General features: G+C 37.1%; 1 protein-coding gene across 5 annotated transcripts in view; it reads right to left on the bottom strand.

Annotated features, from left to right (window-relative positions):
* WASF1 (WASP family member 1) overlaps positions 1 to 16,298 on the bottom strand; it is an 89,751-nt gene that overhangs the window by 19,603 nt on the left and 53,850 nt on the right. For 4 of the 5 annotated variants that reach the window (XM_048298642.1, XM_048298643.1, XM_048298640.1 and 1 more), the window contains exon 2: positions 9,257 to 9,417. In XM_048298642.1, coding sequence (XP_048154599.1) covers positions 9,257 to 9,389 — 133 coding nt within the window. In that variant the 5' untranslated portion in view covers positions 9,390 to 9,417. Of the gene's footprint in view, positions 1 to 9,256; positions 9,418 to 11,743; positions 11,997 to 16,298 lie in introns of all 5 variants that reach the window. The other variant, XM_048298641.1, reaches the window with a different exon arrangement.

The raw sequence follows: 16,298 nt of genomic DNA on the forward strand, positions 1-16,298 counted from the left end.
TGTAAAGTGAAATCTCTGAATGGTTTAGAAGCACATGGATAGAGAGCTATGATCTACTGAGATTTCCAAGAGAGTTTAGAAAGTCCTTAATCAAACGGTTTGGGGAAAACTTAACAGATGGGGCATACAAAAGAAATGGCACAGGTAAACAATTCCTCAAAAGGTAGAAAACAGGACATAGGAGTAAATCACCAGTCTTCACAGTCGAGAAAGGTGAGTTTTACTACATTTCTATGCTGGGATCCATGCTATTTAAGATATGTGTAAATTACTTGAAAAAAATGACAATAAAGTTTGCCAATGATACAAAGTCATGAAAAAGAAACACACTGAGCATTAGGAAATACAGACAAACCTCAGCTAGTTGGAGAGGCTTCCAGGCTGAAAAGGGCTGGAAGCAGGGAGGTTAGTAGGAATATCCTACATGCTGTCTTGCTCTCATTCTTGGAGCAACTGCTAATAGCCCCAGTGAGAAGCAGACCAAAGGCACTCCCATTCGAAGAACCTTTGTCTTGCAGCACAAGTCCACAGAAAAATATAGGTGGAAAGTTAGTAAAAGTCTTCTCAGCTGGCAACTCACCTAAGACCTAATATATGTCTTGAAACTCTGAAAAGTTTATGTTCTTTAACACGTACCTGAAGCAAGAGAAATTACTTAAAAATGTGATCCACTAAGAACAAGATTGTTAAAGTTTAAATACACAGATACTAAAAACGTAATGTATTTCAGATAATATATTCACAAATATTAATTTTCATTAGATAACTCACATAATATTCAGAGACATACAAACTAAAATTAAAATAAAATACAAATTTTCATGTATAGAATAAAAAATTAATATACAGGCAGGGCTTCAAAATCCAGTAACTTCCCTTTTATAGGTGTATTTTAAGGCTAAATTTTTATCTGTATCATTTCATCAGGCTTACAATTCATCTACCTCATTAATGAGCTCCAATTGCAAATAATCTGTCTTGGAAATCTTTTCATTATGTTGCATACAACCACAAACATACAGCGAGGAATAATTTGCCCATGCTCATGAACATTAATCCTCAAATGGGAAATACATTAAAAACAACCTGTTGTCTTTGAAGTGGTATGCCAACCATAATGTCTCCACCTACCTGTCTGTTGGTGGTCTCTTTATTTAGCCAGAGGTATATTTAACCAAATGCTTCCCTCTAGCAAAGCAAAATGTTTGCTTTTTGTGAAAGGTACAACTACCATTCCAAAGAATACTGTATGTGAATGCATAAATAAGTACATAACACACGTAATCCGGTATTCGAGTTGCCATCTCTGTGTGTATTCTATAGGAATGTATCTTCAATTTTGAATGGATTACAAAGGACACAATCACAGGTGATAATACTGAACGAAGTGTCACAAACTCAAATAAGTGAAAGAAAGTGTGAGAATAAAACACATTAATAAACAAAGCTGATCTCATTCCACATAATTTATAGGTAATATGTCAGAAGAGTAAGAATGCAAAATTATCCAAATTATCCAAATATTCCAAAGTACCATTAACACTTCAGAAAATTTACAATATTATGGGCCTGCTGAAAAGCTCTACTCTTGTTTCACGCAGTACAATAAAGAGAATTACAGTTCACTATGACCATTAAAGTATTAATACCTTAGGATCCTGCTCACAGTTGGATACGTAATACCAGATCAGAAAGATCAGTGGTCTTGTTTGCCTACTAAATTAAATAACAATAGAAACTACTGCAATTAAATTAATTCAATGTCTGTGAAAAGCTTATTTTACTGTATTTGAAAAACCTGCTTGGCATTTATTTTTATTCACAGAGCACTTAAAAAAAAATTTAAATAAGAAGATACATTATTATTTAGTTTTAATTAAGGAATTCATTATTCACCTTCTTATTCTTTTCATAACTTTTCCTTGTGTATCAAAGAGCTCTGATCACAATTAAACCTTCAGTTAGAAAGGGATACAGGAATGCAGCTCTCTCTGGTGTCAGTCAGTATCCTTTTTTGTGACAGACAAATAAAATGTCTTGGAAACAATGTTCTGTCCTTCCTCCCCCCAATAACATACAGGTACTTTGATGGCATTTTGAACAATTATTTTTCTGACTTTTAAAACAGACCTACGAGCTGAAAACAAAACCGTAGCTAGGAGCTACTAACTGAAAATAGAATAAAAATTATACTGCTTACTGCCTTCCTCATTTTTTTAAAACTAAAACCACCAAAACATTTATTATCCACTCCATTTCCATTCATTACCATGGCAATAAGTGTACAATGGTTTATAAAATGTCAAAAAATACTGATCAGTACTTTTTGTATATTTTACAGTGCTTTGCTTTCACTAAATGTTCCTTCTAATTTGTTTTATCTCCTAATCTCCCTCCATAATTTCTTAAGCATTTATCCAGCCTCCCTGGCTTCTATCCACAAATGAGTAACTGCTAACAATCCAACTGACTAAAATGAAGACATACTAAGGTAAAAGAAATCGGGGTTTTTTGTCTTGTTCTGGGGAACTGGGTGTGTATCAGATGAAGTCAACCACGACCACCACATCAGGTTCTGGACAGTATTTCAGGCTAATTAAATAAAGTGTGACAAAGAGATGTCTTCAAAGATTTCATATTGTGTTGTACAAATTCTTACAACCACACTAGGGATCAGGGCATACATTAGCAGTCCCCTCAAAACTCCAGTCCTTAAACTCACCTGAACTCCAGCATTCTCAATGCTGTATCTGTTGGCAAACCCTAAGGAAAGGCCGTTTAAATTAATCATTTTGCAACACTAGATCAGTTACCAACAGATTTAGTTACAGGCTCTCAGACAAGGAGTGGGACATGAGTCCTGAACCAGGACTTGTGGAAGAAGTCACTTCTTTACTACCCTTCTGCACTGTTAAAGAGTTCCAAACCGCTCAACTGCATCCCAACCTGAAGCAGCATCCTGCAGATCAGTTATGGCACTGGCAGCCTTTGTGAAACATGGTCTGAATTTGATGTAGCTACCTGGATAAACACATTGACCACACACAGTGCTCAGTGCCATAAACCAGCATCATTTTTTGAAATTCAAGAGGATGACTAGTAAAACTCAGGCCAATGTAAGATGAAGCAAGTAGCACAATCAAAATAAGACAATTGTTCAATCTTGCCAGAAGTATTAATCTTAATTAATTTAGCCTTAAGTAATCTGCCAGACTCCTGGGGCTCAGTGGTGTGTGTGAGCATGTTTTAACATTTACAAACCCAAAATCTAATCCAACACATTTATCACTGAATTAAATTACAAAAATACACATTAAATATGTGGTGACATTATTAAGTGCACAGTATAGTGAAGGGTTATGTCACTAAAATTAATATTAATAAATACTATTTGATATTAAAATAGTAAATATGTTGATATATTGAACTACACAAACCCCAAAATAATATTAGTTTAAAAATATGAGTTTGGCAATTTAAAAAAAATATGTAGAAATTGATAAAACATCTGAAAGAATAAGCTTAGAATTCAGTCTGTGACCCACGTATACACTATCATTCCTTGATTTCTATTATTTAATTCCTGTTCACACACTATATAGTATATTTGTCCACTGCATTTTCTAAAAAATAAAGGCACAGAACAAGAGCAGCTGTAAAACCTGTCATGTCCCACTGCACAATCCCTTCCCAATATACTTACACTATGCAAGATTACATTATCCACTACTGAATAGTTCCTTTCTACACAATATAGTGTATTTATTAGGAAATATTCTCTCAGGATAATTAGTTACTACATAAGCCACTAAAAATACATAACCAAGGTTCCTTTATAAAACAAAACAAGAAAGATAGACTAAGTCTACTAATACATTTTTCCTCCTCCATTATTTATGACATATAATTTAACATATCCATTGCCTGTTGATTCAGCTTCAGATCTTCACTACATAAATTAATTTTTAGAAAAAAAAGAGATATATCTGAGTTTGAAAGTCTGGGTTTATTTCTCACCAGGATCATTTCAATCTCACAGCTCAGTGACTAGGAAACAGACTAAAAGCTAGGAGATTGAACTTGGAGATAAGAACCTTGGTAGATCCTTGGGAACTTCATTGGTTATGGCTAAGCAAGCTCTGAAAAATGATGTACTAAATACATAGCACTGATGCTAATTAGGAACTTTCATTATGAAAGTGTGAGGGCAGTCCACAAGGACTGGACTTAAGGATTATAATAGGAGTATCAGAGTACTGAAGAGAGAACTTGATTCCTTCAGCCAGGAAAACTGAACCAGACATTTATCAGACAACCTGACCAGGGCATTGAAAGTATCAAATAAACTTTGTTAAAGACCTTATCTAGAGCAGGTCTGACGTTTCTTGTTGACATCCAAAAAGAAGTTGTCAGCCTTCAAAAATCTTCAGCCATGGAAGTCTGAGATATCATTGTTACCTCCCACTGAGGACACTGTCAAGTAAACTAGCTGAGATTACCACCATGTATTCAGAAATCTGTGAAAGAGACTGCTGGGAGCTGAACTTTATGTTGAAAGTAGCAGTGCAAATGATCATTTCAAAGGGAAGTCTTGCTCTTCCTTTTACTTCTAACACAACCTCAATTCACTGCTTTATGTAGGCAAGGAATTAATGGCAGGTGGGACTTTTTTCTGCTAACACATAATTGCTTCCAATGAAACTTTACTGACCCCTTGCTCATCCTCTCATTACCATTCCGGATGGACACAAAACAGCGTCGCATCGCCACTGCTGCAAAGACAACATCAAGAAATCAGACGGAAGATTTTGAGAGGATGGGGTTCTCTCAAGCTGAGTTAGCCTTTAGTTTTCAAGTCCATCAGTTTGCTTACAACATCAAGAAATCAGACGGAAGATTTTGAGAGGATGGGGTTCTCTCAAGCTGAGTTAGCCTTTAGTTTTCAAGTCCATCAGTTTGCTTACTCCATATGCACAAGAACACTTTCTCTTGTGTTCCCTGGCAATTGTAGTAATAATAAATTAAGAGGAGTGACTAATGAAGAAAATTCACAACAAATACTGAATGTCCTCTTGAACACACTGAGAAGGAGGATGGGCAGTGCAGGATGTGCCACAGGGGTTCTCCTGTTTCTGGAATACTGACTGAAGCTCTAGCTGCACATCTGCAGAGACTTACTTCCAACCATGCAGCATGCAGGAACCTTATCATGTGCTGAAGATGTTGTCCACACAGGGTGAAGAGAGAGGCTGATCTTTGAGCTCAAGAGGCCTGGTTCTAAAGATTAGTTGCAGTGCTGACACCTCACTGGTAAGTATTTCTGGAGAAACATTTCCCACTTACTGAATTACTTAAGCCAAGACAAACTGAAGATTTTCCTGAGCTGAAAAAGTGTTTCTCACAAGATGAACCCTCTCGGGGAGGGCATGGTAAGCAAAAAATAAGAAAGAAAAGCTAAGCATGTCTGAGAAGAAAAAATAAGGGGGAGAAATAATTTGCTCCAAAGTCAGGCTTTCATTCCTGAAAACTAACAAATAAGGGGCAAGGAAAAGAAAGAATTAGAGGAACATGGTAAAAATAGATACAGTACATAGAAAAGCTAGAAACAGGGAAAAGGCAACAAAAGGTTCAATGTTAAGTGAAAATTGTTTCCACTAACATAAAAGGGACTCCAGCTTAGCAGAATTAGGCAGCATTCTCTTTGGTTATGCAGAGGTAAAAGAAAAAATGCATCTTGTTATGATTGAATAAAAGGTCTAGTCTGAATGCCTGCAATACAAATATTTATTAAAGGCACATACTCAAAAGAAGAAATGTTCTCCTCCCTAGATGGAGGTGTCAGAGACCAGGGCTGAGAACAAACCCCATCAGTTAGGTTTGTTATGTCGTACCAAGATTCTGTGTCCAGAACAGCTGAATAAAAGGAAAAACAAGATTGGTCAGTAGCTGTGAATAAAATGAGGAGGCTACATTCACACAAGACAGCTATTTATTCGCCTTCTAACAATGGCACAGCTGCACAATGCTATCAGTTGTGTTTCATGTATGCGAGAATGTTATGGCCTGACTTACACCAACGTATAGGGAACTGGAGCACTAATGTATGTGCAATATTGCTGAAAAAATTAGGTAAGCACTTCCTCAAAGCAGATACTGTTAGAAAGCAAGAAATACAGGGAAGAATGGCTAGGAAACTAAGACAGCTGTTGCTGTTGTCCAGAGAGTTTCTGTTCTGCCACAATGCTAAGAAAAGCTGTCAGAAAACAGATCCTTTTATGAAGTAAGAGAAGACTGGGAATAGACAGGGGGAAAAAATTACTTACTGGCAATTCTGTATGTTGTATCAAGACAGACTGACGTGTTTTCATGCTCCAGGGATAAAGGCAAGGACTATCACTCAAAGCAGAAGTAAGTATTTCATCCTTTCATCTCTACTTTTAAAGGTCACAAAATTTCTCAAACTGAACAATTAAAAGCAGCACATCAAGTAAGCTATGAAAGGATTGATAATTTGTATGGAGACACATAGTAGATACCACTGACATACTGATGTAAAGCACTTTTGATTTTATACTGAAACACAGGAAAACAGAATTCCTGTCATTTCATAGATATTGTTGCTGCATGTATATCCTATTTAAAGGTTGTATCCAAGATCGTAGAAACACAATCCTGTTCAGGTTGAAAAGACCTCCAGAAGTGACCCAGTCCAACACCCTGTGCAAAGCAGATCCAATTAGATACAGCTGCTTGACTAATCCTGGTGAGCTGTTAATATATCCAAGAATGGAGATCTAATGACCTACATGACAAAACTCTATGCTTATTTTTCCTCACAAATGACCTTATCATTTAAAGTACTGGAGGCTCCAATTCCATAACAGCACTCTTTCTCCATATCATGTCAAAAGAAAGGTTAAAACTGGCTGGTCATGAAAATCACAACCATAATGGCAGAAGATTGATCCTCTATTTGAGGGCCAGTAAATGAAAAATCTTAAGAGGCAGAGATAACTGATTGCTGATCATTTAGATTTGCATAACGTTACCACCAAAAGTAAAAGCAGCTTTAGTTTAAAGGAAACGAAACCCTACCAGAACTCTCAGTTTCCACCGTCAGAGTAAAGCCTCATTTTGTCTACAACTTAAAGGCTGATTCTCAAACATATACGTTATTCACAGAAAACAAAAAGGGACGGAGTGCAGAGAAGCTGGTTGCCAGGGGACTGCTGTGAAACCATGCCTGCTGGCTGTGACTCACAGGCAACTACTAAAATTTATCTGCATGCCAGCAGACCTCGCTGTACACCCCTAACAGTGACACACCAAGTGAAGTCTGGTTATTCGGGTTTAAGCATGAGACACAAAATTCCTATTCCAGAACTCCCAATTATTTTTTAATTTGTATTGCTCCTAGCATAAGCAGGCAGAAAAGCTAAAAGAATTCTGGAACAAAATACTTTCACAAGTACTCAAACCTTTGTAACACGATCCCTATTTTTAAAGAACAGTCTTTAGCAGTACTGAGAAATAAGGACTATTTTGTAAAACATTCTATTTTAATTGTAGGAAAAAAAGTTTGTTGGGGTTTTTTTTGTTGAAAACATACACAGTATCAGATAAAAACTTGGTATAAACATATGTATGCATGTTTCAGGGAAGAACCACATTGCTTTTCCAAAAACGAGTTACACACAGTTACGGTTACATTCCCTTGCAAGTGTTTCTCTGTGCTATATCCTCAGCAAACCATGTAACAAATGTGGGAGCATTCAATGGATATTCTTAATTTCTTTTTTCTTCCTTAATTGACTTCTTTCTGTTCTAGTATTGCTTCATCCTGACCTCCTCCTAAGCAGCAGTACATACAATGTTAGATTTAAGCTCTGTATACCAAGAAAACATAGCAAAGGCAGCTGAATCTCAACAGGTCAATCTGACACCATGATGTTGAGTCAGAAGTTACTGTTGGGTTTTTTAAGGTCAAATAATGCTTCCAAATGAAAACACCAAATATAAATTTGGCATGCCACCTACAAAAGTAAATGCCTCCAGATGACGCATATAATCAAGTAAGAATTTTTTAAACAAGCAAACTAAAATAAAATAATACAATATTAATAAGTTGGACTTGGAAGGGGAGGCTTCATGAACAGTACATGAGAAGTACATAAGCAGCTAGTCTGGGAAGGGCTTTTGGCAGAATGAAGCAAAACCACAGATGGTGATCATATACTGCATCCTAATACGATATGCTCTTGGTTCACTGAAAGTATTCAAATAGTTACTTTCCTTTGTTGCTGCAGCTATATCATATAATGTTCATATTGATGTACTGTAAAGCATTCCTGTCTCAACTGCATAATTCAGTGTCCTCAATTAAGTCTTCCACCTAATAGCAGCCTAACAGCTTTGATAGGCTGCCACAACACACTCACCATACAGCATATCATCAAACCAATAATTAAATCAATCTAATCAACAAATTAGGCTACTTCACCTATGACTAAGAAAATTATGGAGCTGACTTTTCACATTGTAGATGTATATACATGCACATTTAAATATTTAATGTGTTGGTAGTTTTACTAATGTCCTAGTGGTTAAAAAACACTTGTAGTATTGGAAATCCAAAATGTTATCATGCTGGTTCATCTGACAACTTACTGAGTTGCTGTAACTTAAAGAAAAAATAAGCCAGAAATCAGCCTTTTCAGCAAAACTCCTTCAGAGTTCCAGAGCTCGAGAAGTATTCACTCCTCTCAAGTGCACCAAGGGTACAATTGTTGACAGAGGGAGAAGTAGGAAGAAAAATCTTTACCTATTTTAAATACCACATAATAATCACATTTCTGGGTTTATTACTTCAAAAGGCAACTCCTCTTTTTTTCTGAATGACCAAGAGTTTAAGTTGAGAGAATTAAGCAACCAGTGATATAGTTCTCATTAAGTCATACTCCCTCTCAAGAATTGCTCTAAGGTTAGCAATTACTGACTTCATTAACTAGCAGCTATCTTTTCCTGTCACGTTCCACTGGTAACAGAAATACATGGATTAAGTGTTTTAAGACATGCTGCTAGAAAAATTCCTAGCTTTCTTTCACAGAAGTCCATGCCAGACACTATCCACAAAAGCAGCACATTCCAGACCCAATGACAATTTTCTACTGAGAATTTGAAAAGGTGTTCATACCTCAAACACTGTAACTGTAAAATATATCAGTTCTAAATACAGCTATTAAGACCGTGTACTTACTTAGGCTACTCAGTTGTCTGATTATATTCGCCAAGGAGATATTGGTGACACATTCCAATTCATTCTTGATACCTCGGGGAAGAGCTGTGTGGCACAAGTGCCTGGGGTCTATGTTCCTTTTTACCAGCGGCATTCTGAAATGTACCAGAGGACCAGCAAACCTGCAAAGAAAACAGACACAGTACTGTTATAAGTTTAATTGTAAATATTTTAAATTCAGGTTATGTCTGAAGTTAAATCGACTAATCCTAACAGATAAAAATAGCTCCATAGTACTGATGGAATTCATTGCTCTGTGAGTACCTAAATATTTTCTTCTTTGACCAAAGAAAGATTATTTCATTCTCTCTCTTTAAATTTTTACCTGATTCAGATTCCAGTGAAGTGACAAATAATTTTTTACAGTTCTTGTTTTTATCTAAACCTCCCACCCCCCAAAAAAAGACAGGAAAATCTTTGCAGTACAAAACCATTAGAGAAAAATTGTGTTCTTGATGGACTACTTCCTTATTTGGGGCAAGCAAAGTCCAACAAAAAATTCTTTTTATTGTGAGGTCAAAGTCAAACTAGTCATCTATTACACTCGAAAGGTAGATATGATTCATTCATTATGTCATGTCACCAGCAGGAGTCACCCTTCTAATCTGAACATCACTTCTAAATCATACCCAGTTACGGTAAGAAAAGAGAAGATGTTGCCCTTCCCCCTACACTGTTACTGACAATAAATTCAGCCAACAATGCATCTTCCAAATATGAAAATCTCCACAGTAAACTTGTCGTACAATATCCTCCAGGACTCAGAAATCCTACCCCTTCACACTTTTCCAAATTCAAGTGATAAATACAGCAAGAGTCTTTACTAGTTCTACAGGCAGCGTAAGAATCATCTCAGGCTGTGAATCCCAGGCTTGTAATTTTCTGCACCCATGACACTGATTGGAAGGAGTTTCCCAGAGGGCAAGTTACATCCCTCATCTTATCAGTGCTTCTTATTAAGATCTGTCTACTAAAATTTTTCTTCATGAAAAACTGATTCCCTAAAATTATATATTTTTTCCATCATTTGTCATGTAACACTCTGAATGACCAATGCAAAATTCACACTTGATACACAGAGAATGGATACATTTAATATTGGTATAACTTAGTCTCCTTTTCCACTGCAGAAGAGGTTACACTTTATCCAGACTGAAAGGCAAACAGGTTTTCCAATGCAACCCATATGCAGTCCTAGTTCCTCAACCATCCAGCCTGCCTGTTTCATTTGTCCTCTGCTCAAAAGTTTTACCCCAAAATGTTCTCGGGATGCAGTCAGGGCTTTGTGTTGTGCCACAGAATGCACTTTCCCTACAGTATGTATTTAGCCACTGTTAACCTTACTTGGTCAAAACCAAGAGAAGGTGTTTTTGCATAATAGCATAAGGTAGAGCTGAAATTTCGCTGATCTAGAATGGCACAGTGAATTAGAAGAGGCAAAGGTGACTGTAAAGGAGTACTTTCACCTCACAGGCTGCTTAGATTTCTCCTTGCCATGTTTCCTGGGAGTATATTCTTTCACTGAAGCCAGGGCTCATAGCTGAAGGACCCAGATGGGATCCTTACGAGGACCTGAGAAACATCTCCGTGTTTCCAGGATCTGATTGCATCTCATTCATTGCATTTTAACATCATGTCTACCACCCTTATTTTCTTGACTGAACAATCAAAAATACTCTATGCTTTTTATTTGCTTTTATTTTCTCGAAATATCCCAAATCTTTCCAGCCCCTAAGTACTGAAAAGCTAGCCTTTACACACAAACTAAATAAAATAAAAAGTGCAAATCTGAACACTGTCTCAGATAGAAACAATGAAAAGAGTCTATAAACCCTTAACTACAGGTTTGTTATCATGGGTCCCCAACAGAAAATAAAGAAACCATTCTGTCACTGTCAAAGAAACACAACAAATGATATGTGAGCAATGTTCTACAGAAGCAATTAAATATTAATTCCAAAGTTGAGCCCTTTCTTGATTACTGCTTTAATGACAGTGTTGTATAAACATCAAGCAGACAACTCTTTTAAAGATGGTCCAAACAAGTATGTAAAAAAACATTTTCACAGAAAAATTTCACACTTTCAACATTTTCTAATATCTGAATAATGCTGTTGTGGCTGTCCTACACAAACACATAGTATAACAAGAAAAGGTAGCAGTAGGAACAGTAAGTATGCTAAAAGGTGTAGTTTTCAAATAATAAACTTGGAAGGGAAACAAAAGACAGAAGATATAACCGACACCTTCAAAATCATGCCTCATATTTGAAAACTATGCAAAACCTGAACAGAGGATATTTACCAGATTCCCACAGAAACAAAACAAGGGAGGCAACAAAGGAAAATATCACTTAAACATGCTTAAAACAAGGGAAAAGGCATTTCACATAATGTTTAGTAAGTTCTGGAACTAACTGCCACAGAATGCTCTATACAACAAAAGTACCTGCTGGTAATTTGTCCACTATAGACCTCATATTCTTAGCAGTTTGTTGCAATGACTAGAAGGTCTTGATGATTCCTCCCCGATTGTAACTAGTGATCCCAACACAGGGAGCAACAGGTGTGCAACAGCAAATGGAACTTTACTGTACCCACACAATTTCTTCACTCCTATGAAAGACGTTTTTCCTAACGTAGTTCATAACAAGAAAGCTGAAAAAATCTGAGACCGCTATGTTTATTATGTAGCTTTAGAGCTGTGAAAGAGGAAAAAAACAAAAAAGGAATTGTTACAATCTATTATATCCTTTAGGCAAAACGCAAAAAAATATATACACACCCCCTCTCCCCAGCTCCCAAACCATGCATTACCCAAGCCACTGGGGCAGAAAAGGAAAAATTCATTCCTACATCATGAAATCCTGTTACCATGTCACTCCAAAGTAAGCCCTGGAAAGTGTTCATAACCCCAGCCAGGCAGAAGAGAGAAGCAGCTTGCCAGGGCATAAGAGGATCCCTCAGCTGAGAGGTTACATGACACCTCCTCAGAGGTTTACAGCTCTCCTCCTGTCACACAGGTTTCCCTCCCCTCAGCTCTGCTGCTTCCTGGCTCAGAACTCAGGAAGGCAAGGCAATCCTGAAACACAACTACCTCCTCCTCCCTGCAATTCCATGCAAATCTTTTGAGGCAGTTCTTCTGAAATGAAGCGGCACTAGTTTACACTCAGTTAACTGCAAGTACTTTACTCCACAGTGATCTTAAAATGAAACTTCTCTCTACAAAGAGATGCGGATGCCTTTTGTAGAGCTACTATTGAAAACTCTTCTGCCCCACTTCCTATACATCCTTTGAAGCACTCTGAATCCACTTGAGAAGCCAACTCTAATCTTCTTTGCAAAACCTTTTACTACTTCAGTTGCACAATGGCTGGCACAAACTCATCCCCCTCACATATGCTTCAAGTATGAGTACAGAATACGACTGTGTGTACGTACATAATGCCTGCCTAATGTTTTTGTTAAGCTACCATGTTTTCATACGTGATTTTTCAGGAATTAGGTAAAATGCTCAAGTTGCTTTTCAATTAATTCCTATTACTTAAAAAAAACAGCAAAACAACGGCACTAATGAGAGCTAATTAAAATGTTTTCAGAAGAACAGCCTTAATGAGATTCGACCACACTTCTTTTCAAAAAAGCAAGTTGTTGAGTGTGTTGCAGTCCTCTTCAGCTCTTAGGGGTCTTAGGGAGTGAGTGAAATTCTTTGTCTCATACTTCTCAAGCACTGCTGGCAGCAGCTGAGAAACCTTCTCAGGGCACCTGCCCCTCACGCCCACAGCCCCTGGCTCTGAGCAGGACAATGTTCCCCGCTGCTGGTGCTCAGAGAAGGTCCTGGGGAGCACTGGGGTAGGAAACAAGCTACCACTTCCCCTTCAACACCCTCCTGTAGAAAAATTTCAGAATTGCAAGATGTGTGGAGAAATGTTACATGACTTATAAGAAGCTTGTGAAAAATCTGAAATGTCAGTAGTCACAGTAATGATTCAGATTTTCTAACGAGTACAGTAAGACAGGTAGGAACGAAAGCACAACAATAAGGTGGGGAAAATGAACTCACCTGCCCAACAGTTTAACTAGAAATTAAACTACAGTTTCATTTTCAGGAGACTAATGAAATTTCACAATCACATGGTTTTATTAATGAAAGTTTACTACTGATTAGGTTACCTTTCACCCTTACTAAAATTGTCATTATTTTCGTAGCATTAACAAAAGATATTCTATAACATGCCAATAACGCAGGACTGAATGCTCTTGCTTTGATGGAGTTAAATTAACCAGCCATTTCTAGAGTATATCTTTAGACTTCAGTATTACAATACTACTTGTAATTTTCCTTTAACAATGTGCAACAGCATTGCCTTTCATATGCCCCATTTAATTGATCACGTTCCAGCTGCTGGCAGAACAGACCACAGTTTCAAATGCAACAATCAATTTAACACTTCCCCCACCCACCCTTAGAAATACAAATAGAATATATAATAGTTTTATATTTGCTTACGTAATCATGTACTAACTGCACCTACGCTATACACAAGCTAATAAAAAAAAACCTTAAATGTGTTAACAAATCTGGTAAAATCAGAATTGCATAAGTTAAAAAACCAAGTTCATTCACCTGGCAAATTTTCTTTTAATTATATTACAAGACATTATAAATCATATCAGTTGCAGAAAATCCAAACATGAAGTTCTTATAATGTCCACCTCAACTATGAAAGGCAAATGTGCAAAGAATTCATCTTCCTTGTTTTTCTGCAGCTCTCACTGCAAGATCAAGATCAGGTATAAGCTTAAGAAGGAACAGACACCTACAGTGTGGTGTCCTTCAACAAATTAGGCCACAACCACCTACTGCTGAGTCAACATAACGATTTTAAAACTCTAAAGGCAATTAACATCCCTTAAAGGATACATCTTAGAACTGACAAGATGACAACTGACATCTTAAATTGGCAATTCAACAGAAATGTGTTAAAATTACAGTTTTGAAATCCTTTCTGTTGTGAACCATGTCACAGAATGGAAAACCTTCTCCTTGGAACATTTCCCTCAAATCTCAGTCTTCTGCAACTTGCTTTCAAAAATTTTTTCTAACTGCAACTAACTAGGAAAAGACTTTATTGTAACTAAAAAAATGCGAAAGAAAATAAATGCCGAATATATTACTAGAACGTGATGTTGACATCACTGCTCTTTATGAACGAGTGTAAAATGAATTGTTTGCATCTTAAGACCTCCTATACTAGATTGTCTGTTCCAAAAAGTTGTTAAACAGTTACAGAATCATAGAATATCCTGAGCTGGAAGAAATCCATCAGGATGATTGAGTCCAACTCCAGGCCCTGCACAAGACAGCCCAAGAATCACACCACGTGCCTGAAGGTGTTGTCCAAACACTTCTTGAAATCAAGCTGGTGCCATAACCATTTCCCCAGGGAGCCTGTTCCAGTGCCCAACCATGCTCTGGGTGAAGAACCTTTTCCTAATATCCAATCTAAACCTTCCCTGACTCAGCTTCATGCTGTTTCCTCGAGTCCTGTCACTGGTCACAAGAGTTTGATCAACCTAAGGAGCAATTCCTATATAGGGCATAGAAAGGAAGTTGATAATTTATTTCTTAATTAAATCACAGAGTCACTACTAAAATACTTCATATTTTATTTGTAGTCACAAATATAAAAATACTGTTCCCCAAGTAATACCAACAACAGTCTCTCAAAACATTCTCTAAATATGCTGTTGCTGAACTGAAGATAAGATTATTCAGGGATAGATTAATATGTCAATGGGTCACTGAAGGCTCTATCTCAATAACTTTGTATAGGAAAGCATTTGATTAGCAAGACAGTAATTAACAGATTGTGAAAACCAATATCCCTCATATAACTATAAAATAGATTTAAAATTAATTTGTAATATTTATTCTGTATTTAATATTGACTGACTTCTGTATTGTTTAAATTGTCTGTGGCAATTAGTATTTTCCTCCTGTAGAACAATCTGTAATCATTTCAGCACATCTGTCACATCAGATAAGCAGAAAAGACAGCACAGTCACAAATATGGGTAGGACTTGAGTTCTACTCATTCTTTAAGGCATAATTACAGACAGTGTTAAAAAATTATTTTTCAGCTGCTACCATCCAGCCAATTTTCTCTCAGATGTGTATCACAAGACTACAGTCTCTCCCCCACGCCTGTATGCACACCTGCACACAAACCCACACACTCATCTTTAAAGCACACGAAAAAATATTTGAAAATCAATTTGGATTTGATTACAGACACAAACCACAGCCATTTCTACTTCTTTGTCAAAATTTATAAGTTTAATATTTATTCAGCTAAACAAATGGAAAAAAAAGGGCAATAATTTTTTACATTGGAAAAGAAGAAGCTGTCTTTTAAGCCCTATGTAGCTTGTGACTATCATGAATTAGTATCGTAAAAGTGAAGGCAATTTTGGCAAGCTATGGGTGGGAAGAAATTGAGTGATTAATAATTTGTATGCTGACTTTTAAGAGCTTTATCTGTGATAAATTAGCTTTTCAAAAAAATCTTAAATAGCTACTGTCACTGAGAACTCTGGTGATGGCAGTCAGAGCAGAGTTCTCAGTATGGGCAACAGTGCAAAATACGACTCCTCAGCAGCAATGGAAGAAGTACAACCTCACTGACAGAAACGGCAGCAACGTATCAGGGGAGAAAGTCAACATATCAGTTCATATCTACAGGGCTACCTCAAGTTTGAGAGGAAACACCAGTGTATTTTCAGAGTGAAACTGCAATCTGGGTCAAGTCAATGAGCTCTGTGTAACAAAATACAGCATCATAGCATGCAGCAACCACTCTCCACCCTGAGAGCCCAGCCCTTAGGGCTTCCACACCATTTCCCTTTCTGCTGGGGAGAATCATTTATCGTCCAACTCTGGCTACAACCTGCTCTTTAACTTTGGGCTTTCCTCAGTGTCTCCACTTGTCTGGAATTCCTC

Source organism: Corvus hawaiiensis, chromosome 3 (genome assembly GCF_020740725.1).
Source record: "Corvus hawaiiensis isolate bCorHaw1 chromosome 3, bCorHaw1.pri.cur, whole genome shotgun sequence".
Classification (NCBI taxonomy): domain Eukaryota; kingdom Metazoa; phylum Chordata; class Aves; order Passeriformes; family Corvidae; genus Corvus; species Corvus hawaiiensis.